General features: G+C 39.0%; 1 protein-coding gene across 1 annotated transcript in view; it reads right to left on the bottom strand.

The window, feature by feature from the left end:
- The window catches only part of LOC127662004 (E3 ubiquitin-protein ligase TRIP12-like), a 75,263-nt gene that overhangs the window by 33,292 nt on the left and 16,630 nt on the right, over positions 1 to 25,341 (bottom strand). The window contains 10 exon segments of the mRNA XM_052153014.1: positions 4,731 to 4,823; positions 4,944 to 5,039; positions 5,248 to 5,283; positions 5,375 to 5,526; positions 5,639 to 5,734; positions 5,923 to 6,006; positions 6,893 to 7,029; positions 11,038 to 11,143; positions 23,985 to 24,450; positions 24,452 to 24,881. Coding sequence (XP_052008974.1) covers positions 4,731 to 4,823; positions 4,944 to 5,039; positions 5,248 to 5,283; positions 5,375 to 5,526; positions 5,639 to 5,734; positions 5,923 to 6,006; positions 6,893 to 7,029; positions 11,038 to 11,143; positions 23,985 to 24,450; positions 24,452 to 24,881 — 1,696 coding nt within the window.

Below are 25,341 nucleotides of genomic sequence, written 5' to 3' on the forward strand. Positions count from 1 at the left end.
GCGTTGTACGTGTGTTTTTTTAACACTTTGTGATTTTCAGTTTGCAGGACATTTATACATTATATGTTATCAATAACATTATTGTATAAGCAAGCTGTTATTATTAAACATACACAAAAACAAAAAGAGGGTATACATTGTTTTATGCATAAACATAAGAAGGACCAATCATCTTTAGAGGTTCGTAGTTCCAAGCAAGGAAAATTGTTCACATAATTTATTAATGGTTCCCAGGTTTGATCAAATTTCTTAATAGAGCCATTGGGAGTACATCTAACTTTTTCCAGCTTAACATTCAGCATTACATCTTTGATCCAGTGGTTGTGTGATGTAGGAGATGAATCCTTCCATTAAAACAGAATTAAGCATCTTGTTAAGAGAGAGGAGAATGCAATGACCTTATATAAATGAGCAGGGAGACAAGCAGAGACATTTTGGGCTGGAATTATAGAAAAAATAGCAATAAGAGGACAAGGCACAATATTAAAATCATAAGTTTTAGAAATAGTGTAAAAAAATGAATAACCAGAAAGATTCTATTTCTGGGCAAGACAAAAACATACAATAGATAGATTCAGTGAAGGGGTCACGTCGCTGTTGACTTCGGGGCTGAAGTCTTGGAATGTGAATTCTTGATTAAAGCTGCACTACGTAACTTCGTGCTCTCTAGTGACATCTGTGGTATAAATTTAAAATAGCAAGCAATTTGGATGAACACTTTACGTCAGTTGTGTTTTGACACTACTGCTCTGGAGGATGAATCTCATGATTTGAGGTTAATTGGACATCGCCTGTGTATTTTCATGTTGATTTTTTTATTTTATATGATTAAACATTGCTTTGATGAAGATAAACAACACTCTTATTTAAATATTTTGAATGAATGTTTTGTACACTTTTCTGACACTTCACATAATGTGCTTTTACACAGAGAACAGAGGACTCTCCTGAAAAATCAGCAGTTACAAGTATATTTGAATATGATTATTCAAGTGTTTTATTGAATATTAATGTTTGTATCAGTTTAAATTTAAGAGGTGAAACTTGCGATACTGCTGATTCGAGTTCAGTGTAAGACTTAATTATTTTTACATTATTAATCTTGTTGACATAATCAATGAATACGTATGTTGATGCAAGTTTTTTTGATTTGGTCAACTATAATGATGATTATGTGAAAAAGGCGCATAATTAAGGTTATGAAATGATTTTAATAAAGCATACTGAAAATATGACGCTAAAAATTAGACTGCAACATATTAATAGTGCAAGATATAAACATAAGAAGAAACATCTTGATAATCTGTTAATAGAAGAAGATATTATCATATATATGGATTCATTTAATTAATCCAGCATGTTGGGCATTTCTTGAGTGAGTTAAACTTATTATTTTATTCATATATAAGTTTTGAATATTATTCAAACGCATCCTATTTATACATAAGATACATCAATAAATCCAAAACATTTATGGAACAACTTACAGCTGTACAACGAAACAAATGAATTTAATTAAATGATGCACTAGTCAGAATAATCGTAATTTGCGCTGCGTAACTTGTTTTGTGAATAAACTGTTTCCATAAGAAACACGTTACACAAAATGTAATATCCTTTCACAGAAAATTAATTACACATTACATGAGTAATGCTAAATTCACAAAATCATTAACTCTACCAGACAACATACTGTATCTAATTCCAAACATTATAGAAAATAATTTCGGCAAACGGATATCAGACAAACACCCATTCAGACTGCTGTGTTGCAATCCTGAACGGTGTGATTGTGACTGACTGAACTAAACAGCATCCTCAGACGGAACATGTGACAGCCGACACTCCTTTCCTGTGTTTATGGACATGACGTCATGACGCAAAGAGGAACAACATAAGCCAGCGATTTCATGCCAAATCCAACCACACAGCTCAAAATACAATTACTTTTATAGGCTTACCGAAATCAATAGGAGTAAGAACATTGATTTGAACACTGATTGTTTATGTAATTAATCAATAAATGGCCATTTTTTTATTTTTAACCATAAAAATATTTTTCTAGAGCAAGGTGCAGGATCAGCTCTATGGTTTGAGTGACGTAGCTTCACCATGAATGGCAGTGATCTGCACACTACTAGTTTTGGGGCTGAACTTCTATGAGCTCTCTCCAAGGATGGCGGCTTTTCGAAAGTTTCTACCCCAACACTTTAATAAGTTAGTTAGCGATGAACTCGATTAGTCTTGGCCCCTCTGCGTTTTCCTTTATTCCCCAAAATGCGAATATTCTGCCTTCTGGTATAGTTTTCCAAATATGTAACCTTCTCTCACAAAAATACTTGATCTTTAAACAGGGATGCAAGTGACGATTCCATCATGGAATCGATGGCATCAACTGCCTTTGCTAATGCGTCCATGCTTTTAAGATTAGCATCAGTTTCTAAGTTAGTAATAGAGTTTGAGGTGAAATTTTTTGTCAAACTACCCTCTCTCTGATCTTTGGAAGGCTTCTGTGACATTGCTAAAGTGGTCTCCAGTTACTCAGTGTGCAGTATACACATTTTTAAATAATGTCGAGGTTCACACCATATGAATGTATTAAAAGTTTGCAGGAGCTTTGGTAGACGTGTCTACTCCGTTATCATGCTTTACAGCGCCCATTTTGTTGTTTAATGTTCGTTACATGGTGCTAATATATTGCCTCGTTTTGGTTTAATGCATCTTTACAGCTTTTAGAAGTTCATTATTCTCTCTCTGTTAGCGATTCATCAGGATTACCGTAAACACTCACGGCAATATACAATTTATGTTATTTATTTCTCAATAAAATCAGCATTCATCTGTAATATAGGCACATTTATGGTTCATGTTGCATCTGCCAAACCTTAAATGGCAGCAGTTCAGAGTTGGTCAGACTGTAAAGTCCAAATTCCAAGCTTCTAAATGACAAATATTTTCCAAATGGGTAGCTATTAATGAATTGGCTTGCAGTTCCAGGTTAAAAAATTTAAAACGAATAAATAAATTATAGTTATCGGCCAAAACGCCCTGTGAATTATCCAAATCGGCCCAGAAATGTCATATCAGTGAATCCATAGTGACAGTTCTTGCTCTTAAAATCTGATTAGATGTGCAAAGCTATTTTCTATATAAAGTGCATCTGGAAAGTATTCACAGCACTTCACTGTTTCTATATTTATATTCCTCAAAATTCTACAAACAATACCCCATAACGAAAACATGAAAGAAGTTTGTTTGAAATCTTTGCAAATTTATAAAAAAAAATAAAAATAATAAAAAAAAAGAAACATGTACTTCACATCATGACACTCAAAATTGAGCTCAGGTGCATCCTGTTTCCACTGATCATCTCTACACCTAGATTTGAGTCCACATGTGGTAAATTCAGTTGATTGGACATGATTTGGAAAGGCACACACCTGTCTATATAAGGTCTCACAGTTAACAGTGCATATCAGAGCACAAACCAAGCCATGAAGTCCAAGGAATTGTCTGTAGACCTCAGAGACAGGATTATAACGAGGCACAGATCTGGGGAAGGGTACAGAAACATGTCTGCAACATTGAAGGTCCCAATGAGCACAGTGGCCTCCATCCATAAATGGAAGTTTGGAACCACCAGGACTTTTCCTAAAGCTGGCCGCCCTGACAAACTGAAACCAGGCACCGCTCATCACCTGGTCAATACCATCCCTACAGTGAAGCACGGTGGTGGCGTTTTTCAGCGGCAGTAACTGGGAGACTAGTCTGGATTGAGGAAAAGATGAATGCAGCAATGTACAGAGACATCCTTGATGAAAACCTGCTCCAGAGCGCTCTGGACCTCAGACTGGGCCGAAGGTTCACCTTCCAACAGGACAACAACCCTAAGCACACAGCAAAGATAACAAAGGAGTGGCTACAGGACAACTCTGTGAATGTCCTTGAGTGGCCCAGCCAGAGCCCAGACTTGAACCCGATTGAACATCTCTGGAGAGATCTGAAAATGGCTGTGCACTGACGCTCCCCCCATCCAACCTGATGGAGCAGGAGAGGTCCTGCAATGAAGAATGGGAGAAACTGCCCAAAAATAGGTGTGCCAAACTTGTAGCATCATACACAAAAAGACTTGAGGCTGTAATTGGTGCCAAAGGTGCTTCAACAAAGTATTGAGCAAAGGTTGTTAATACTTATGTACATGTGATTTTTTTCATTTTTTATTTTTAATACATTTGCAAAGATTTCAAACAAAGTTCTTTCACATTGTCATTATGGGCTTTTGTTTGTAGTATTTTGAGGAAAATAATGAATTTAATAAATTTTGGAATAAGGCTGTAACGTAACAAAATGTGGAAAAAGTGAAGCACTGTGAATACTTTCTGGATGCACTGTATATGCACACCTGTGTCTGCATAACTGAACTGAACATTTATTTACGAATTTGCTTGGAAACTGTAAACACTCTAAAGTTGGGCTAATCAGCTGTATTACTTTGCAGAATAATGACAGCAATAATTATGAATAAATGTACATTTTTTAACATTGGTGTCTTTAATCACATTGCTTTACTGACTACAACTACTATGTGGAACAAAATGGACATTGATCACAGAGGAAAAGCTTTCAAAATGTCAATCTAATGATTTCTGATAATTAATGTCTTGCAAGAGATACTGTATTGGTGGGACGGTGACTACTGCTAAAAAGAAAACATAACAGCGAGTACTCACAGCCTGTAAAATAGCTTTGCTGTGCCTCCGTGATAACATCTCCAGGGCGGTCAAGGCCTGTTCTGCCACATCTATAAACTGTATTACCTGAAGCTGTGGACATATTCCAAACACATACATTTAATAACATGCAAAGACAACAGAAGCAAACCCATCAAACACATACATATTTAAAAGAGAAATATTCTACAATTCTTCAAAGGGACCATATACCTTTTCCAGGAAGACAGGGATGGCATCCACCACCACAGCCGAGGAGCGCGGCAGAGCCTCCATCATGTAGGTGAGGGCGCGAGACGCATGATTCATCTGCAGAAAGGACAGACGCAGTGGGCAGTTATCACATTATTCTCCAATTGTAAGTGTCTAAATGGAATGACTGTAAAAAAAATGGATGAAATAATTGCCGGGTGAAAGATTTACTGGAGTTGGCCTTGTTAGGCTTGCACAATGTACTCTGTATGGACTCTGTAGGTGTAGAAACATGCACTTACACACACAAGCTCCTAATACTCACAATATCAAAATTATGCTCCATCTGTAACAGTGTGATCTGCAAGGAGAGTAGAAGAAAAAGGGACATGATGTTCATTACAGAATAGATTCAGGTTCATTTTTCCTGTGCAGAGAGAACCAGAACTCACCAGGGCCGGTACGACGGTCTTGACGGGGAATCCTCCCAGTGTCTCCTCGTTACCCATCACTAGCAGCTGGCACATCTCTATAGCAGCCTGAAGCTGCTGGGACTCATCACCTGTGGCTTGCAGCCCCTGCAGCAGCTGCTGCGCCTTTGAGCCTGCAAGCAATGAGAGAGAGAAGCAAGTACAGAAGAGGTCAGCAGGGGATCAATGCAAGAGCTGGAGTAGCTTGACATAAACATCATCACCTTTATAGTCAAAGTCACTCACTTGCTCCACTGCCTATGGTCCTGTGAAACAGCTGAGACATACGGGGTCCAAAGGGGCCAAACAGGTGAGGAGGAAGTCCCCTGGCCTCGAGCAGAGCTGAAGAGACAGCAAGAGATGCAGATTTTAAAAAGGAACCATACACACGACTGCTCACATAACACTAAGATCTGCAATCATATAATGCAATTACCCGACATTCAAGAACACACACAAAAAACACAACAACTGTATATCTAGAACACAAACGCAAGTCTGTAATGGAATAAAAGTGAACGCAAACATGCCTTGCAGTCTTCCCATTTCAGAGTCATCTGATTCACTCTCTCCAGAAGTGGTCATGCCAACAGCTCCAGCCACTGAGCTAGATGCTACACAGCAAGGAGAGAAAATGTGTTAAGATGAGTTTAAAAGACTAAGACTTGGTTTATCAGCACAGCTGTATTAGGCTACTGTCATCAGGGCTTGACGTGAACTTTTTGGCTCACCAGCCACTGTGGCTATTTGTGTTCCAAAGCCACTAGCCACACTCCCCTGCTCCAAAAATAGTGATAAAAAGGTAACTGGAGACTGTAAATGCATGCATGCATTTGTTTGGAAATGTTATTTTTTCGACAATTATATGAGTTTAGCAGGATGCAGTCTTAATGATTTAAGCATTGTTTTATTTTCCTTTTTTATCTGAAGGCAAACATGAATTATACACTAGTTAAAAACAGGAGTAGGACTAGAGGAAAACTGTCCATAATTAAGTTTTGTGGTCTGCGGCAAAATCTAGTGAAGCCTGGTTGAATCCTGCATGTGATTCACTCTGCATCCTTTTTCTGGAACATGCATAATGACGGATAATGAGTGGACAATGGGGGGGAAGTCCAGTTGACCTGCACACACTCCAGAGATAGGATGTGGAGTGGGTAAGTGACGGCTCACGAGAAAACCAGATTTGAATAGCCCCGTGCAAAAGCGTGTTTCAGACGAGATGCAAATTTAGTGATTATATAGCGTTGAATACAAGAAGAATATCATTACATTTGTTTGGGCAGCACCACGTTCACACAATTTACAAAGCAAGAAAAAGTCACCTGCCAAAGTGGCTAGTAAGAGTGACTGCCATGTTCTAACTATACTTGCAGGGCGTTAATGTCAAGTGTCAGGTGTTAATAATGCATATGTTTATAGTATAACATGTAACGTGTAAATGTTTATATTATAACATGTAACGTGTAATATCAGTTCTCAGGGCAACTGAAGTCTTACCTGACGCCCCTTGTGGCGTCTCCTCGGTGCGCGCAGCCGATGAATTGGCCCCGTCCAGGTTGTTGTCGGAGTCAGCCATTTTGTCCTGTCGGCGAGCTTCGGCTGCTCCGCGCTTGCCCAGGCCTGAGCCTCGCCGACTAGAAAGAGATGATAAATGGGGAAAAGTGATGAGAAAGTCCACTGTTTAAATATATACATTTTAGGTTTGGGATCGATGCCTTTAATTGAAAAGATTTTCCCGATGATTTACATATACATACAGGTGAAACTCGAAAAATTAGAATATCGTGCAAAAGTTCATTAATTTCAGTAATTCAACTTAAAAGGTGAAACTAATATATTATATAGACTCATTACAAGCAAAGTAAGATATTTCAAGCCTTTATTTGATAGAATTTTGATGATTATGGCTTACAGCTTATGAAAACCCCAAATTCAGAATCTCAGAAAATTAGAATATTACATGAAATCAATAAAAAAAAGGATTTTAAATACAGAAATGTCAGCCCTCTGAAAAGTATAATCATGCATATGTACTCAGTACTTGGTTTGGGCCCCTTTTGCATTAATTACTGCCTCAATGCGGCGTGGCATGGATGCCATCAGCCTGTGGCACTGCTGAGGTGTTATGGAAGACCAAGATGCTTCAATAGCGGCCTTCAGCTCTTCTGCATTGTTTGGTCTCATGTCTCTCATCTTTCTCTTAGCAATGCCCCATAGATTCTCTATGGGGTTCAGGTCAGGCGAGTTTGCTGGCCAATCAAGCACAGTAATACCATGGTCATTGAACCAGGTTTTGGTACTTTTGGCAGTGTGGGCAGGTGCCAAGTCCTGCTGGAAAATGAAGTCAGCATCTCCATAAAGCTTGTCTGCTGAAGGAAGCATGAAGTGCTCTAAAATGTCCCAGTAGACGGCTGCGTTGACTCTGGACATAATAAAGCACAGTGGACCAACACCAGCCGATGACATGGCTCCCCAAACCAACACAGACTGTGGAAACTTCACACTGGACTTCAAGCATCTTGGATTGTGTGCCTCTCCATTCTTCCTCCAGACTCTGGGACCTTGGTTTCCAAATGAGATGCAAAATTTGCTCTCATCAGAAAAGAGGACTTTGGACCACTGAGCAACAGACCAGTTCTTTTTTTCTTTAGCCCAGGTAAGACGCTTCTGACGTTGTTTGTTGTTCAGGAGCCGCTTGACAAGAGGAATACTGACATTTGAAGCCTCAGTCCACTCCTTGTGAAGCTCCCCACACATTTGAATGGCCTTTTCCTGACAATCCTCTCCAGGCTACGGTCATCCCTGCTGCTTGTGCACCTTTTTCTTCCACACTTTTCCCTTCCACTTAACTTTCTATTAATGTGCTTTGATACAGCACTTTGAGAACATCCAACCTCTTTTGCAATTACCTTTTGAGTCTTTCCCTCCTTGTGGAGGGTGTCAATGATGGTTTTCTGCACAACTGTCAGGTCAGCAGTCTTCCCCATGATTGTGAATTCAACTGAACCAGACTGAGAGACCATTTAAAGGCTCAGGAACCCTTTGCAGGTGTTTAGCTGATTAGAGTGTGACACTTTGAGCCTACAATACTGAACCTTTTCACAATATTCTAATTTTCTGAGATTCTGAATTTGGGGTTTTCATAAGCTGTAAGCCATAATCATCAAAATTCTATCAAATAAAGGCTTGAAATATCTTACTTTGCTTGTAATGAGTCTATATAATATATTAGTTTCACCTTTTAAGTTGAATTACTGAAATTAATGAACTTTTGCACGATATTCTAATTTTTCGAGTTTCACCTGTATGTATATATGTATATGTGTGTGTATATATATATATATATATATATATATATATATTAGTCTAGATTTTTCAGATATACACTACTGGCCAAAAGTTTTGAAACACTTGACTGAAATGATTCTCAGGACATTATTCTAAAGAATGTTTTTCTTTCATCAAAATCGAATAACTTTCTTCACCTATGAAATTACTTTTAATTTCCACAGATGGAACTGAGGCTTGGTGGGCAGGGAAAAATATAATAACCAACTTTATTATGACATTTTCTGTGTGTGGTGCTTGCCCATCTAAAACTCGCCACCATGACTCAGGGTTGTTGTGAGTGGATTCCAAGACATGGCTATAGGGTTGCTTACGTATTCGGAGTGATTTTAGCATGTCAATATGAAGTTGCTTATTGGCCCAAGTGAAAAACAGCACACACCCAAGTTGCTGGTCCCTAGATAGGGCTTGGCCCTTTCTTCAATGCAAATTTAATAAAGAACTGAACCTCTCCACAACACCTCACAAATACGGAACTATTACTCACAGCAGAAGATTTAACGTCCGGAGTGTTTCCCATTTATTACCAAAATTTTTCCCGCCACAGTTTCATAAATGTACTGAAAATATTTTTACACTTTTCATAAAAACATAAAAGATCTGTAACGTTGTGTTTTGCTCCATTGTTTTGGCAAAGCATCTCTCACTCCCCTGAGGGAGGGACAGCATGTAAGGGGCAGTAGGTCAGAGTAGTTTCAGTTAAGTTTTTGAACTGCGTTAAACTCAGTCTTGATTACCTTGTTTTGTGGGAGAACATCACAATTCACATATATGCAACCAATGTGTATATGATTAAATTACTACTAGTGCACAAAATTGTTTACAAAGGCACAGAGTTCTTCATAGATCTAGCCTCTTCATGTTGCTCTAAAAGTGCACCAGATTGATGCATTTACCTTTAAAATGAGTCAGAGAGTCAGATCTGCCAGAACCGCAAACATTTCTCATATTATATAAGACTGTTTCAAAATTAAGTGAATGGCATCTACACTAAGATTTTTCCACTTGTTCCCCTGTCTCATCCTCGTTACCAAAGCCTGCCAGATCCAGCTTCGGTCCAGCACAATGTCCCAATACTACTGCTTTGTCGCTGGGAGATGACAACTACGGTAACTTCAGTCTGTGCCAACCTAACAGTGCACGGCTCTTCGATGATCATTGTCTGCATCTTTTCAATCTATTACAATGGACTTCATGGAGGATGAACTCCTGCCAACTCCAGCCAAGTAATAAGTGATATTTCAATGGCCACTGCCTTCACCTTGGACTGTCAGGTCCTTATAATAGAAGTACATGGGTGCCAGCACTTTGACAATCCAAAAGTCATATTTAGGCATTATAATTATAATATTATCTAATTATAATAATTATTCTATTATAAGGACCTGACAGAGCTCTATCATCTAAAAATCTTCATCTGGGATGGCATCAGGGTAAGTGTATAATGAGAGAATCTTCATTTTTGGGTGAACTATTCCTTTAAGATTGACTTCACCAAAAATGAACTGCCACATGATTCCAGCCAGACTGCAAAGCACACCTCACTGACCTCTGCCTACATAATCTTGGTCTTAGCATGGACTACATAGCGAATAAACTGCTATCAACAGTGAGTAGCACTTCTCTGACCACTGCTTGCATCACTTCTCTTAAAATGGAATACATAAACAATAAATGACTGCCGACTAAAGCCTTTACTAGCCAAATAACAAAGGATAATACATCAATGTGCACTTCTGCAGTCAATTCGGGATGGACTTCAAAGACACTTAATCATTAATCTTAGATCAATCAATCCTAATTTTAAACATTGCAACCCAAAAATTTACTCAGTATACTTAATGCATTTGTAGTACACATAGATAACTTATATAGGAATTATATTCCTGGTTTCTCCCAAGGATTATTTTGTTCCATTAACTAACATCTTATGAAGTTTTGTGTTCCTTGCCACAGTCGCCTTTGACTTGGTCAATGGGAGCCAAAAGACAAATAATTAAGGCTTGATTTTAAAAGAAGTTTTTCATTGTAACTGCTCAATGAGGACTTTAAGACAAGTCAGACATTACATCATATTTTTATGAATTATTCTGTGTTGTGAAAAGTTTAAACAAAACCTGAATCAAGAAAACTTCAGGTTCGAGTCATCGGATGACTAAAGGTGGATGTTAATAGCAGGTGTAAACAGGCACATGGTGACGATGAGGTCCATTACAGGTCCAACAAAGTCGAGACTCCACATATCCAGTCAAATACATGTATTGTTGGTGTACAAGACTATTACAGCTCAGTACCTGGTGCTAGCGCAAGAGCCCGTGGTCTTCTGACGTGTGCTCCTCCGAAAGCTGGGGAGCTCTGCTGGGGGAGACTCACTACGCTTCTTAGTTGACTTCCTCAAACCTAGACAGAATAACAGAGAACATTATACTCAGAATATTCATAATGACGGGGAAAGGGAAAGACAGTTCTGAGAAACACTTTCACGCTGATCCTAATCAGTCAACATCGAAAAGAAAGCTTTAAATTAGTGGTCATTCAAAGACAGGAGAACAGCATTTTTAAATCACAGAAAGAGAACATTATATTACTACTCAGCAGGGTAGAATGATATATCATACAGAACAAAATGTTTTTGACAGTACAATACCTTTATTCTTTGAGTAGGATGCTGCATAATACCAAGAGTTCATCTTTAAGCTCACTGACCATTTTTGAAAACAAAATGATCTAACCATTAATGGAGCATGTATTGGCGAACTGGGTAGCTCAGCAAGTAACACCGACTACCACACCTGGAGCCGAAAGTTCAAATCCAGGGCGTGCTGAGTGACTCCAGTCATGCTTCCATCCTAAGCAACCAATTGGCCCGGTTGCTAGGGAGTAGTGTTGTCAAAAATTGTGAAAAGGGAAACATCACAGATCAGCAAAAACCTATTTGTAAACGGTGCTTTCGCAATTTTCTGACGAAAGGAGGGAACACATCAAACTTAATAAAGCACATGAAAAACAGACACCCGGATTTATCCAAGCAAATAAAGCAGTTGAGTTTAAACTTTCACAGTTTATTTTATGTATTTCCCAAAGTATTAGGGAATGATTAAAAAAAAAAAAAGTACATTCAGAAGCATGTACCGTTGTGGAATAAGCGGAGGCGGAGCTCTTTAAAGGAAACATCCCGGCATTAAATCTTAAATGCAGTAAAATGTAATGCGTTATTGCTTTATTAAAGTTCAAATAATACAGAAGCAGATCATGTTAATAACTATAAACTCAGAAACTGGCATTTATCTGTGTGGTCGGTGCCTCTTCTATGAGTTGCGCGAATGTCCCGATCTCAGGGGGTAAGATTGAAACTGCTCCCGGCTGAGAGAGACTCTGCCTCGGGGAACTCATCCCTCGCGCGCGGACACAATGCAGCTAGATTAGAACGCGATTGCTCGCGACTTTAATCATAATATGATATATCTAAATATATGTCCATATGCTTTTCTTATCATGACGAAAAATGGCAATATGCAGCTTTATTAATAAGAGAGCACTTTGCACATTAGTTTGGAAATTGTTTTTTATTCATTCTATTGTATGCTTGTTTATTTAGACCTTTTTTTAGTACTTGGTAAAAACAAATTAAAAGTTGCAAAAGTTGAAGCAAATCTTATATAAGTGTTCAAAAATACTTTAAGCATACATTGTTCAGTTTTGTTATAATTAAAAAATAATCTATTTAAATTAAAGTGTTGCTCAATGGCATATGTTTGTTCCTAGTTCTGCTGCTAATGTTTTGTAGACTTTGTTATTAAAAGAGTGTTGTTCAGAAACCTGTTTTTGTGTTTTGCTTTGGTACCGAAAATGGTATTGAGTACCAACTACTGAAATTTTGGTACCGTGACTAGGGAGGGTAGTCACATGGGGGTAACCTCCATGGGGGTATTTGCGCAGTGCTCCTGTACAATCAGTGCTATTCAGATAAATGTGAGTTTCAGAAGGAAATAATCCCATATGCACAGTAGTTTTTGTTTATTTTTTTAGCTCAATAGTCCCACCCCCATCCACTTTCACTGTATGAAAAAATGCAGATTGGAAAAATCTGCTACACATATCCTTTTGTCTTCCACAGAAGAAAGCCATACATGTTTGTTATTATGCCAAACATTTTTGGGTGATCAATTACTTTTTTAGTGGCTGACTGTAAACACTTGGTAAACTCATGTCTGCTGATACCTGAAGTGGTCTTAAATTAAAGAGGTTTTGAAAATGTTGATAAGTCTAAGAAAGCATTTAATTAACTGTGGCACAAATCTGCACACCAACAGCAAAATATCTTAAAGAGGTCAAAAAAAAAATTATAAAGAGGGAGGAAAACAAGCTGATTTAGTCAAACTAATATTAATACATAAAAGTGTCTATGAGTGCATTTCCACTGTGTGCATAAATAGCAACCACTGCCTAAAATATTGGTAACAATTTACAATAAGGTTCCATTTGTTAACGTTAATTAAAAACATTAGTTAACGTACTAAAAATGAAAAACACTTTTACAGCAATTATTAATTTCAAAATATATTATAGTAATACGTTTAAAATTAAAAGTTGCATTTGTTAACATTAGTTAATGCACAAACAATGAACAAACAACAAACGATTGTATTATATAAGACTAATAAGCACGGTTTAAAATATATTGTTCATTGTTCGTTCATAATACCCAATGTTAATGAATAGAACCTTATACTGTTACCAAAATATTGCAAAACATCCTTCACAACAGACGGAGGTACCAAACATACACCAGACCAGGGGCAGAAATTAACCAGGTCCTGGGGCAAAAAAAAAAGAAAAATATTGGCCTAAGGACATTATTTTCAAGTGTGCTATTCATTTAAACCGCACAATAAGTACTTAAAATATAATACCGGTACCTAATTTTTTTTTGTTACAGCGTAATTTTCTGTAAAGCTGCTTTGAAATGTGTTGTAAAAAGTGCTATACAAAATGACTTCACATTCAAAGTGACAAAAATGCCACAGATACTGCAAATAGGGAAAAAATGCTACTAATGAAATTATATTTTATTCTAGGCCTATGTAGTTTTATGTTTGGTACTTCTGCAGACACGCTTCGGTTTGGCCAAAACAGTAAAGTGACCATATCCTACATATTTTAGTAAACTAAAACAACGTCATAATGTCGCCTCGCACCACGTCTGATTATTGCCTTCCGATACATTTTTTCCAGATAATTAAGAATAACGGCCATCATGATATCCATGGGGGCCTCAAACTAATAGGTAAAAGAACACATAAAAGAATGACAAACATGACTAAATATGAATTGGAGAACAAATTTAACGTAAAAACACTAGAAATACTTGAATTGATCCATCAACTGGCTCTGATTTTTAACCACTAGCCATAACAACCACATTTACTCCAGCACCACCTCTCACACTCATGCACATACAAGTACACTGTTAAAACTGTTTCCACAGTAACCACCACATTCTTCACATTATCTCATTAGCACTGTTTACTGTAACTCACAAGTACTTTCTACATTTAACAACTCTGTTCCTCATCAACAATGTAGAAAAATCAAGAGATAGTTCCTAAACAGTCTACAGAATTAAGTGGATGCAAACACTTTAAGCTATGCAAGCTTAAATGTCATGCATTGTTGCTTTACGAAATGTGTCGGAACTCAATTCAAACCACCACTCCTGGTGTTTGTTCCTACCACAGTAAAGCAAGAATGCACTGTAAGCATGTACAACAGAACCACACAATGCAATGCATTGTTCAAGCATTTGCACGTGCATTTTTGTACTTGTTTCAGGTCATAGAAAGAAAGAGTAGGTAAAAGGAAAGACAGAACCTTTAAAAAGACCTCTATTAGTTCTTACCATGTAATGCCAAATGAATCACTCATGCCAACAACTGCTTTGGTGGTCAAACCCTAACACTGAGGGTCTATTCTGGGCAAAGCACTAGCCCTTGCCCTTTGGCAACATGCCCCCCAGTGACTCTTCACATCAGAGGGAAGTTAACCAACCCAGTCAGAGGTCAACTAGCCTTACACCATTTTTACACAAGACAAACCTCCTGCTACCATGCTCAGAAAGTTCTACAGCCAATTTGAATCTAACACAAATCACCCAACCAATACCTCTCATGAACCTGAACACCCAACCCAAGGCTGAATGATTTGGACAAAAAATCTAGTTGAAATTATTTATTAAAAAAAACAAAAACATTTTGACTACTTTTTGAAAGGGATGCTACGATCAGGATTTTTTACAGCCGATACTGACCACCGATCTTCTTGTCACCTGATCGTCTGATACCGATCATTTCACCTTTTCTCAGGATCTCGGTCATATCTGTCTATATGCAAGTTTTCTGCACACGGTCACTATTAAACGAATTTCCTCTTCCCAGTATTATCACTTTGCCTAGTTTTTGCTGAAAAAAGTTGAAGACTTTTTTTAAATAAGACATTTAAACAAGTATAGGTTAACAAAATATTATCTAAATTAAGATAAAGTTTAAGTCAAAAGTTTACATACACCTTAGCCAAATATATTTAAATTCCGTTTTTTCACAATTCCTGACATTCCAACAATTGTTGGAAAAATTACTCGTCATACACAAAGTATATGTCCTAAACAACTTGCCAAAACAATAGTTTGCTAATATTAAATATGTGGAGTGGTTAAAAACCTAAAACCTGACATCAACTTAAGTGTATGTAAACTTCTGACTTCAACTGTAGATAGCCTATAAAAAAATTAAGCTTAGTGTCAAACTGAAGAGAAACTGATAACCCAATGGTGCAATTAAAACTTAATGTGACATTTTTGGTTATTGATTCATTGTCATTGTTTCATACGCCGTTGAAGTCATGGGTTTACGTACACTTAGGTTTAAGTCATTAAAACTCATTTTTTAACCACTCCAGATTTCATAATAGCAAACTATAGTTTTGGAAAGACATTTAGGACATCTACTTTGTGCATGACATGAGGAATATTTTCAGCAATTGTTTACAGACAGACTGTTTCACATTTAATTGACTACATCACAATTCCAATGGGTCAGAAGTTTACATACACTAAGTTAACTGTGCATTTAAGCAGCTTGGAACATTCCAGAAAATGTTGTCAAGCCTTTAGGCAATTAGCCAATACGCTTCTGATGGAGTCAATTGGAGTTAATTGGAGTCAATTAGAGGTGAACCTGTGCATGTATTTTAAGGCCTACCTTCCATTTCAGTGCCTCTTTGCTTGACATCATGAAATAAATCAAAAGAAATCAGCCAAGACCTCAAAAGAAAATAGTGGACCGCCACAAGTCTGGTTCATCCTTGTGAGCAATTTCCAAATGCCTGAAGGTACTACATTCATCTGTACAAACAATAGTACTCAAGCATATACACCATGGGACCACGCACGCAGCCATCATACTGCTCAGGAAGGAGACAGATTCATTCTCATAGAGAAGAACATAGTGTAGTGTGAAAAGTGCAAATCAATCCCAGAACAACAGCAAAGGAACTTGTGAAGATGCTGGAGGAAACAGGTAGAAAATTATCTAAATCCACAATAAAACAAGTCCTATATCGACACAACTTGAATGGTTGCTCAGCCAGCAAGAAGATACTGCTCCAAAACAGCCATAATAAAAAAGCCAGAGTACAGTTTGCAAGTGCACATGGGGAAAATATCTTACTTTTTGGAGAAATGCCCTCTGGTCTGATGAAACATAATTTTACTGTTTGGCCATAATGACCATCTTTATGTTTGAAGGCTTGCAAGTCGAAGAACACCATCCCAATCATGAATCATGGGGGTGGCAGCATCATGTTGTGGGGTGATTTGCTGCAGGAGGGACTGGTGCACTTCATATTTTTACTTATGATGCCATCTATTTTGTGAAGATATATTGAAGCAACATCTCAAGACATCAGCCAGAAAGTTAAAGCTCGGTCGCAAATGGGTCTTCCAAATGGACAGTGACCCCAAGCATACCTCTAATGTTGTGTCAAAATTGTTCAACAGAGTCAAGGTATTGGAATGGCCATCAAAAAGCCCTGACCTCAATCCCACAGAAAATTTGTGGGCAGAACTGAAAAAGCATGTGCGACCAAGGAGGCCTACAAACCTGACTCAGTTACACCAGTTCTGTCTGGAGGAATGGTTCAAAATTCCAGCAACTTATTGTGAGAAGCTTGTGGAAGGCTACCCAAAATTTGACTCAGGATAACAATTTAAAGGCAATGCTACCAAATACATGTAAACCTCTGACCCACTGGGAATGTGATGAAAGAAATAAAAGCTGAAAGAAATCATACTCTACTATTATTCTGACATTTCACTTAAAATAAAGTAGTGATCCTAACTGACCTAAGCCATGGAATGTTTTCCATGATTAAATGTCAGGAATTGTTTAAAATGTATTCGGCTATGGTGTATGTAATCTTCTGATTTCAACTGTAATTATTCTTATTCCTTATTTTATTTTTGCATTATATTTAGTACATTATATAATGATATATTACTATTATTATATTTATAAATTCCTTCCCTGCCTTGTCATTATTTGGATGATTGCATTAATTTGCATTTTTCATGGGGCCTGGGCAGCTCAGCAAGTAAAGATGCTGACTACCACCTCTGGAGTCGTGAATTCGAATCCAGGGCAAGCTGAGTGACTCCAGCCAGGTCTCCTAAGCAAAAATTAGCCCGGTTGCTAGGGAGGGTAGTCACATGGGGTAACATCCTCATGGTCACTATAGTGTTGTTCTCACTCTGGTGGGATGTGTGGTGAGTTGTGAGTGGATGCCTCGGAGAATAGCGTGAAACCTCCGCACACATGCACTATGTCTCGGAGATAACACACTCAACAAGCCACATGATAAGATGTGCGGATTGATGATCTCAGACGCGGAGGCAACTGAGATTTGTCCTCTGCCTCCCGGATTGAGGCAAGTCACTATGCCACCATGAGGACTTAAGAGCGCATTGGGAATTGGGCATTCCAGATTGGAGAGAAAAATCACAAAAAGTATTTAAATAAAAGATTTTAAAATATATAGAAAAGAAAAGTCACTTGTCGTTGCTTGAACTTTAATGAGGGGAACACGTGCTCTCATGAGGGCAAGAGATGAAAGGAAAGTGGAGAAAGAACATGTTTCTGGAGCACTGTTTCTGGACTACAGGTGCTACTATTGTTAATCGGGAGATATTTAATAAAGATGTTTGAATTACACTCACGTTATTTCCGCCATGAACGATAATAAGCAAGACCGTTTCACATCTCGTGCTGTGTTCCTTGAACTTTTTGCCTTGTCGTGTGAAACACCACATTAACAGTACTTTTCATATTTGCCATTCCTCTCCTACTGCATCGTTTTTAACTGCTGAATCAAATTTATTGTCATCCAAAACAATACCAGTATTCCCCACACTCTGTATTGCCACGACAGTGCTTATGTCTTAAAGGAGCAGCCCGTCTTTTGCGACGTGAGCGTTCGGTTTATGCGATTGTCGAAATTACTGATCACCTACTGAGTCATAGGACGTGAATATTGGCAGATCCCGATCGGTGGCCGATAGTTTGGAGCATCCATACTATTTGAACTGTGATATGACTATTATTATTATTTTGGAGGGATACTGCAGGAGGACACTCTTCTGTCCACAAAAACCCAGTTACTTTAGATTTGGATTGTAGTTTTTAGCAGCCAGCATATTTGGAACTATGCTCTAGATTCACTAATTGAACATTTGCACTGTAAATATAATGCACTCAGCCCATTAGGCTCATACAGCTGCACACATACAGTACCTGCAGTGAACAGCACGTGCAGACTAATTAAATCGCAGTGCTTGCGGTTTGATAATCAATAACACTCATGAGCATAAACACCCAACCAATACCACTCATGATCCTTAGCATTTAACGATACCACTCATGAACCTAAAATCTAACCAATACCATTAATGAACCTAAACATTTAACCAATATCGCTAATTAGCGTAAACACACAACAAACACATTTTAAACACCCATCCAATACCAGTCATGAGCCTAAACACCCAACCAATACTACTTATGATCCTAAACACCCAACCAACAAATTACATGATCTAAAACACCCAACCAATTTTACCCATGAGCCTTAACACCTAACCAATACCACTTATGAGCCTAAACACCCAATTAACATGACTCATCATCCTGAACACCCAACCAATACCACTCATGATCCTAAACACCCAACCAACGTGACTCATCCTGAACACTCAACCAATACCACCCATGAGCTTAAAATCTAACCAATAGGGCTCTCAATCCTTAACACCCAACCAACAAATAGTATTGTTAAACATCCAGCCAATACCAGTCATGAGCCTAAACACCTAACCAATACCACTTATGATCCTAAACACCCAACCAACACGACTCATCCTAAACATGATAAACAATTCATAATCCTGAACACCCAACCAATACCACCCATGAGCCCAAACACCCAACCAACACGACTCATGATCCTAAACACCCAACCAACACGACTCATGATCCTAAACACCCAACCAACACGACTCATGATCCTAAACACCCACCCAACCCGACTCATGATCCTAAACACCCAACCAATACGACTCATCCTAAACATGATCAATAATTCATAATCCTGAACACCCAACCAATACCACCCATGAGCCCAAACACCCAACCAACACGACTCATGATCCTAAACACCCAACCAACACGACTCATGATCCTAAACACCCAACCAACACGACTCATGATCCTAAACACCCAACCAACACGACTCATGATCCTAAACACCCACCCAACCCGACTCATGATCCTAAACACCCAACCAACACGACTCATCCTAAACACGATCAACAATTCATAATCCTGAACACCCAACCAATACCACCCATGAGCCCAAACACCCAACCAACACACAGACCAGCACAACTCATAATCCTGAATCCCCAACCAATACCACTAATGAGCTTAAACACCCAACCAACACGACTCATGATCCTGAACACCCCACCAACAGGCCTCATCATACCAAAAACCTGACCAATGCAACTCAAGCACATAGAAATCTAAGAATGCCAATGTTCTGACCCACCTCTAGACATTCTGATACTCCGAAACTCTGCTAGGCTCATTCACACAGCAAAGTACCTACATCAAAATCCCTTCCTACCTCTGCATACATCCAGCTGGGTCCATAAAATACTCTAAGGCAGCTGCAGCCTGATATTTTTAGCCCAGGACGCAGGCGCTGAAAGGGACCGAAACCTGAGACAGCTCCCCTGCCATGACCAGAGCCCAAACCCCACCCACTATTACTGGGCCTAGAAACAGACTTCATGGAGGTGAGAATCTGATCACCATGCAATTACTGAGGAGACTGATTTGTAAAGTCCCTAAGCTGAACTAAACTCTGCTCTGGATATTAACCATTGGGTCAAGGGTCAGCTGTAATGATTGCAGTAAAAATACTGTCCAATGATCATACAAATTAAAATGAATCTCATTATACCTGTCAAGAAAATCAGTCAGTCATATTTCAACACAAAATCAACAGAAAGAAAAATGAATGTTTTACATAAAGAAACTGAAATCTATTTTTAATAGGATAATGGAGATTTGTTTTTTTGGGAGAGAGTTTTTGTTCATCCAATGCAAGTCAATGGGTTCCAACACTTTCAAGCTCCAAAAAGGACATAAAAAGGCAGCATACAGGTAATTTACTCATTAGTAAAGGTAAAAACTCAAGGGTTAAATCCATGTTTTCTGAAGCAAAATAATTGGTTTTGGGTGAGAAATGGACTAAACTTATTACATTTTCTGGCAGAACACTATCTCTTGCGCTATTTAAAATCTTCTCTGTATATGTGAAATGTGTAAAGTATAATGTAGCTTTAAAACACAATTGCGCCAAGGAGAGTGCAAATGTCAAGATTTATGAGGAAAAAAGGAGTTACATTTTAGTCTGTTCTCACCCAAAACCAATCGTATAACTTCAGAAGACATGGATTAAACCACCCGATTTGTATGGATTCCCTTTATGCTGCCAATATGTGCTTATTGGTGTTTGAAAGTGTTGACTGCCCTGACTTGCAATGTACAGACAAAAACATATCTCAATCAAAAAAAATGTATTTAAATAATTTGAGTTTAAGATAACATAAGGATGAGTAAACTATTATTTTTGGGCAAACAATTTCTTTAAAAGTAATAGTTAGGCATTTGCTGACATGCAGAATGATCCATTTATTCTAGGTTGAATCATTCTGTACTGATCTGTGTAGACCAACAGGCCACATACACTCACCGGCCACTTTATTGGGCACACCTGCATATCTACGTATTCATCCGAATATCTAATCTGCCAATCAAGTGGCAGCAGTGCGGTGCATAAAATCATGCAGATATGGGTCAGTAGCTTCAGTTAATGTTCACATCAACCATCAGCATAGGGAAAAAAAAATTATCTCCTGATTTAGACCATGGCATGATTGTTGGGGCCAGACGGGCTGGTTTGAGTATTTCTGTAACTGCTGATCTCCTGGGATTTTCACACACAACAGTCTCTAGTGTATAGAGGATGGTGCAGAAAACAAAAAACAACCAGTGAACAACCAAAAATGTCTTGTTGATGAGAGAGGTCAACGGAGAACGGCCAGACTGGTTTGAGCTGACAGAAAGGCTACAGTATCTCCGATAACCCCTCTGTACAATTGTAGTGACCAGAATAACATCTCAGAATGCACAACACATCAAACATTGAGGCCGGATGGGTTACAACAGCAGAAGATCACATAGTGTTCCAGTTCTGTAAGACAAGAAAAGAAAACGGAGGCTGCAGTGGGCCTACATATGTGTACTTCAGCAGAAATCCAGATTTGTCAGACCAGATGTTTTTCAAATCATCGACAGTCCAGTTTTGGTGAGCCTGTGCCCACTGCAGCTTCAGTTTCCTGTTCTAAGCTGAAAGTAGTGGTACCCGAAGGGGTCTTCTGGTGCTTGTACTTTCAGAAATGCTTTTCTGCATAGCACTGTTGTAACACATATTTATTTGTGTTACTGTCACCTTCCAGTCAGCTTGGACCAGTCTGGCCATTCTCCTCAGACCTCTCATTAAAAAGCCATTTTCACCCACTGAACAGCCGCTCGCTGGATGTTTTTCGCACCATTCTCTTTACACTCTAAGAGACTTTTGTGCGTGAAAATCCCAGGAGATCATGTCATGTTCTATATCACTGAGATCACATTTTTCCCCCATTCTGATGGTTGATATGAACATTAACAGGAGCTCCTGACCCATATCTGCATTCTTTTATACTTTATCTAATCAGCCAATCATGTGGCAGCAGTGTAATCACATGAATATGTACAGGTGTACCCAATAAAGTGGCCGGTGAGTGTATACGTCAAGAGCTACAACGTCCATCACAGAAGATTATCCTGATAAGATTACCTCAGTCATGTAAAATCTGGAACATCAGCATTGTCACTTGTAGCAGGTTTCTAAATACTGTCCACATCTAGTGCCCTTGCAGCTGGTGTGCCATACATGTGTACACTGTTGAAACTGGAGACTACATGCACAAGTTCAAGTGTGTGCATAGTGACATTCAATCTGGTCAAAAGAGCAAAGCCCTGATGTTACAGCAACACACACACACTAAAAACGCTCTCAAAAAGAATGCCTACACAAACCCTTAAAAATGTTTAGTCTCTTATTTGTGAGAGCTGAAGTTCATAATCTCGTACAGAATTTGTGCATGAAATAAAAAATTTAAGAATATAATTTTTGGCAATGACAAATTAATTTTGACTAAAGAACGAATTAAATTCAGCATTCAAAAAAATGTTGTTTAGACTGACACACTTGCAATAAGAAATCACGCACCGGGATAAACCAAACAAATACACACTGTTCTGGAAGTATAGACAAAGGGTAGCTTAAGTAACCTTGTTTGTGGAAATTTTATCTATTCTTTAAACTAATGTGACAACACTTAAGTTAGTAAACTCTATAACATGCAAGAACACCAGAAAGGGAGACGTAACCATCAGCAAAGTAATGTTTACATGGAGCAAACCACCACCCACAACAATGAATTCAATTAACACATTATCATTAATTTGTTCATGTAGAACAGTAGTCCTCTCACTAAAAATATGTGTTGACAAATTTACAGCTAAAACAACACATGTAAGAAAGATTTACTGGGTTCCCACTCTTTGGGCAGATTAATTAATTTCCAATTTCACATTTCGTAACTACTGGATAATGATTTTAAACCATACAGCCCCTTTCTAGCTGATGAAGTATTTTAGAGCCAAGCGAGGAAAAATTATTTTCACTACAGGAATTTCCATGACTTCGGGAACCCTGAATAAAAAAAAAAATAGAAATGCCCCATAGACGTCCACTGTAAGTGCATCATTGTAACAGCATGTTTTTGTTTGTTTTTACAAACTGAGGAACGACTTGCAATATGCTACAGATGCAGTAAATTAGGGCTGTCACCATAATGAAATCTAGCTAGCGATTAACTGTCAAACAAATAATTGCGATTATGAATATTAATTGTCTTAGGGCTTTCATGATAATTTGGCATATACATTTCTTAAGATGCATGTGTGCGTCATACGCTTTAAGAAGCCATTTTACATATTTAAATTCAAATTATCATAAAGGAAAAACTTTGAGAACTCGTATTATCATTTTATCACTTCACAGAAATAGTGTAAGTATGCATCTCCTCCATGTCATTAACAATGCGTGTATGAACCTGCTTTGACCAGGAACATTTGCAGTTACACAATCATTAAAGTGAAACCGGAGCGCTTTACGTTCACCATCTAAGTTTATATTTGTTCGTTTTAATTTTCGTGGGAGTTTGACGTGAGCATCAGTCCACTTGAGAAGCTTTTCTGGACAGGTTGGCATCCGTGGTGCGGCTCAGTGACGCTCAGAGTTCAACTGAATGACACACAAATGTGCCAAATTTTAAGTGCCCAATAATCGCGGTCATCACAAATAATAATTAGATCAAATAACCGCGATAAGATGATTATTTCATAATCGCGACAAGCCTACCGTCAACAGAGCTGGGCTTCTTTTGACTCCAAAATATTCCTTTAAAAATTCATACATAAACGATGGCAAACTCCATATGGTAGTTTCAGTGACTCACTTGCTAGTTTGGCCTGCAGTCCAGAGGGCCCAGGCTTGGAGGAGGTCTCAGCCTTGGCCGATCCTGGCAGAGACAGTTTGGGCTTTGGCAGGTTGACTTTGGGGTTGAAGCGGGACGTCCAGTCAAACTTGGAGCCGGCAGCCTTGCTCTGCTCTTTATCTCGGCTGCTTCTGCGGGGGGAAGGGGAGGATGCTGAGCGTGAACGTCGTGCTTTGCTCTGGTCCTTGCCCTGCTTTAGCCGGGCGCCCTGAGGGGCACAGTTGTTGGTGCCAGCGGCGGCCGAGGAGGAAGAGGAAGACGATGAAGAGGCTGAGGAGGAGGATGAGTCAGTCACGGTGCTACACCCAGCTTTGGCTGAGGCGGCCGATTTGGACGCCAGCTTGGTGGGTTTGGCTGCCCGGCTGGCCTCGTTGCGGGGTGGCAGAGGGCCTGCCGCACTGCTTGAACTAGGGAGGGAGGAAGAGGAACGACGACGACAATGAAGAGGCGTCTGCCTTCTTGCGTTTTTGAGAGGGGGTGCTCGGGGCCCCACTAGGGCCAGGGTAGGATGCGTTTTTCTTGCTCACGGTTCTGCTGGATGAAGCGGGAGTCAGCTCGGCTGCTAACCGTCTCTTTTTGGACTTGGTGCTGACAGTTACTGGAAACTTTCTGGGCACTGTAGGTTCAGGGAAGGCTGTGAAGGCCGTCGGCCCACTAGCTGCACTCTCAGATGGGTGGCTGCTTGACAAGGCTTTGGGCCGTTTGACCGGGCTGGGTGAACAGAGGTCTAATGCGGAGCTGCGTTTGAGAGCGCGGGTGCTGCTACCTTCCCGTCTCCCCAGCTGGCCTGAAGTCCCTGCTGCTTCTAAGTCTGGATCTGGAATCGAGTGTGAACCCACGGATAGAGAGAGAATGTTTCTGTAAAAACAAAGGGGGGCGGGAGGAGACGAGGAAAGTTTTGAAAACCCAAGACAGAGAAGACGGCACACACACATCTACACCAGAGGTTGCGCTACAAGAAGTCATTATCCGTCAATCTGATGGACTAATTTGCTAAATTTTCATCATGGTTCAGTTGTATATGGTAAACATGTATGCCATTCTATTCTGGTCGACTGATGCAAATGCTTAAACTCTTTATTAATTTACAGAGATAGGGATTGTTGGTTTTAAACTTAACATGTTCAATTACAATGTAACAGATGAGGAAAGAAACGAAATGTTACACCAATAATTTGTAATAAAGACAGTAGCACATTGTGTTACAAAGTGCCTTCTCATTGTCACTTGGTTAAGAACGCTTTTTCAATCTCGAACACATGCGCATTCAGAGAGAGAGGCGCCACATATATATACCTTGTAAAGATACTAGGTTTAA

This window comes from Xyrauchen texanus, chromosome 21, assembly GCF_025860055.1.
Source record: "Xyrauchen texanus isolate HMW12.3.18 chromosome 21, RBS_HiC_50CHRs, whole genome shotgun sequence".
Lineage (NCBI taxonomy): Eukaryota > Metazoa > Chordata > Actinopteri > Cypriniformes > Catostomidae > Xyrauchen > Xyrauchen texanus.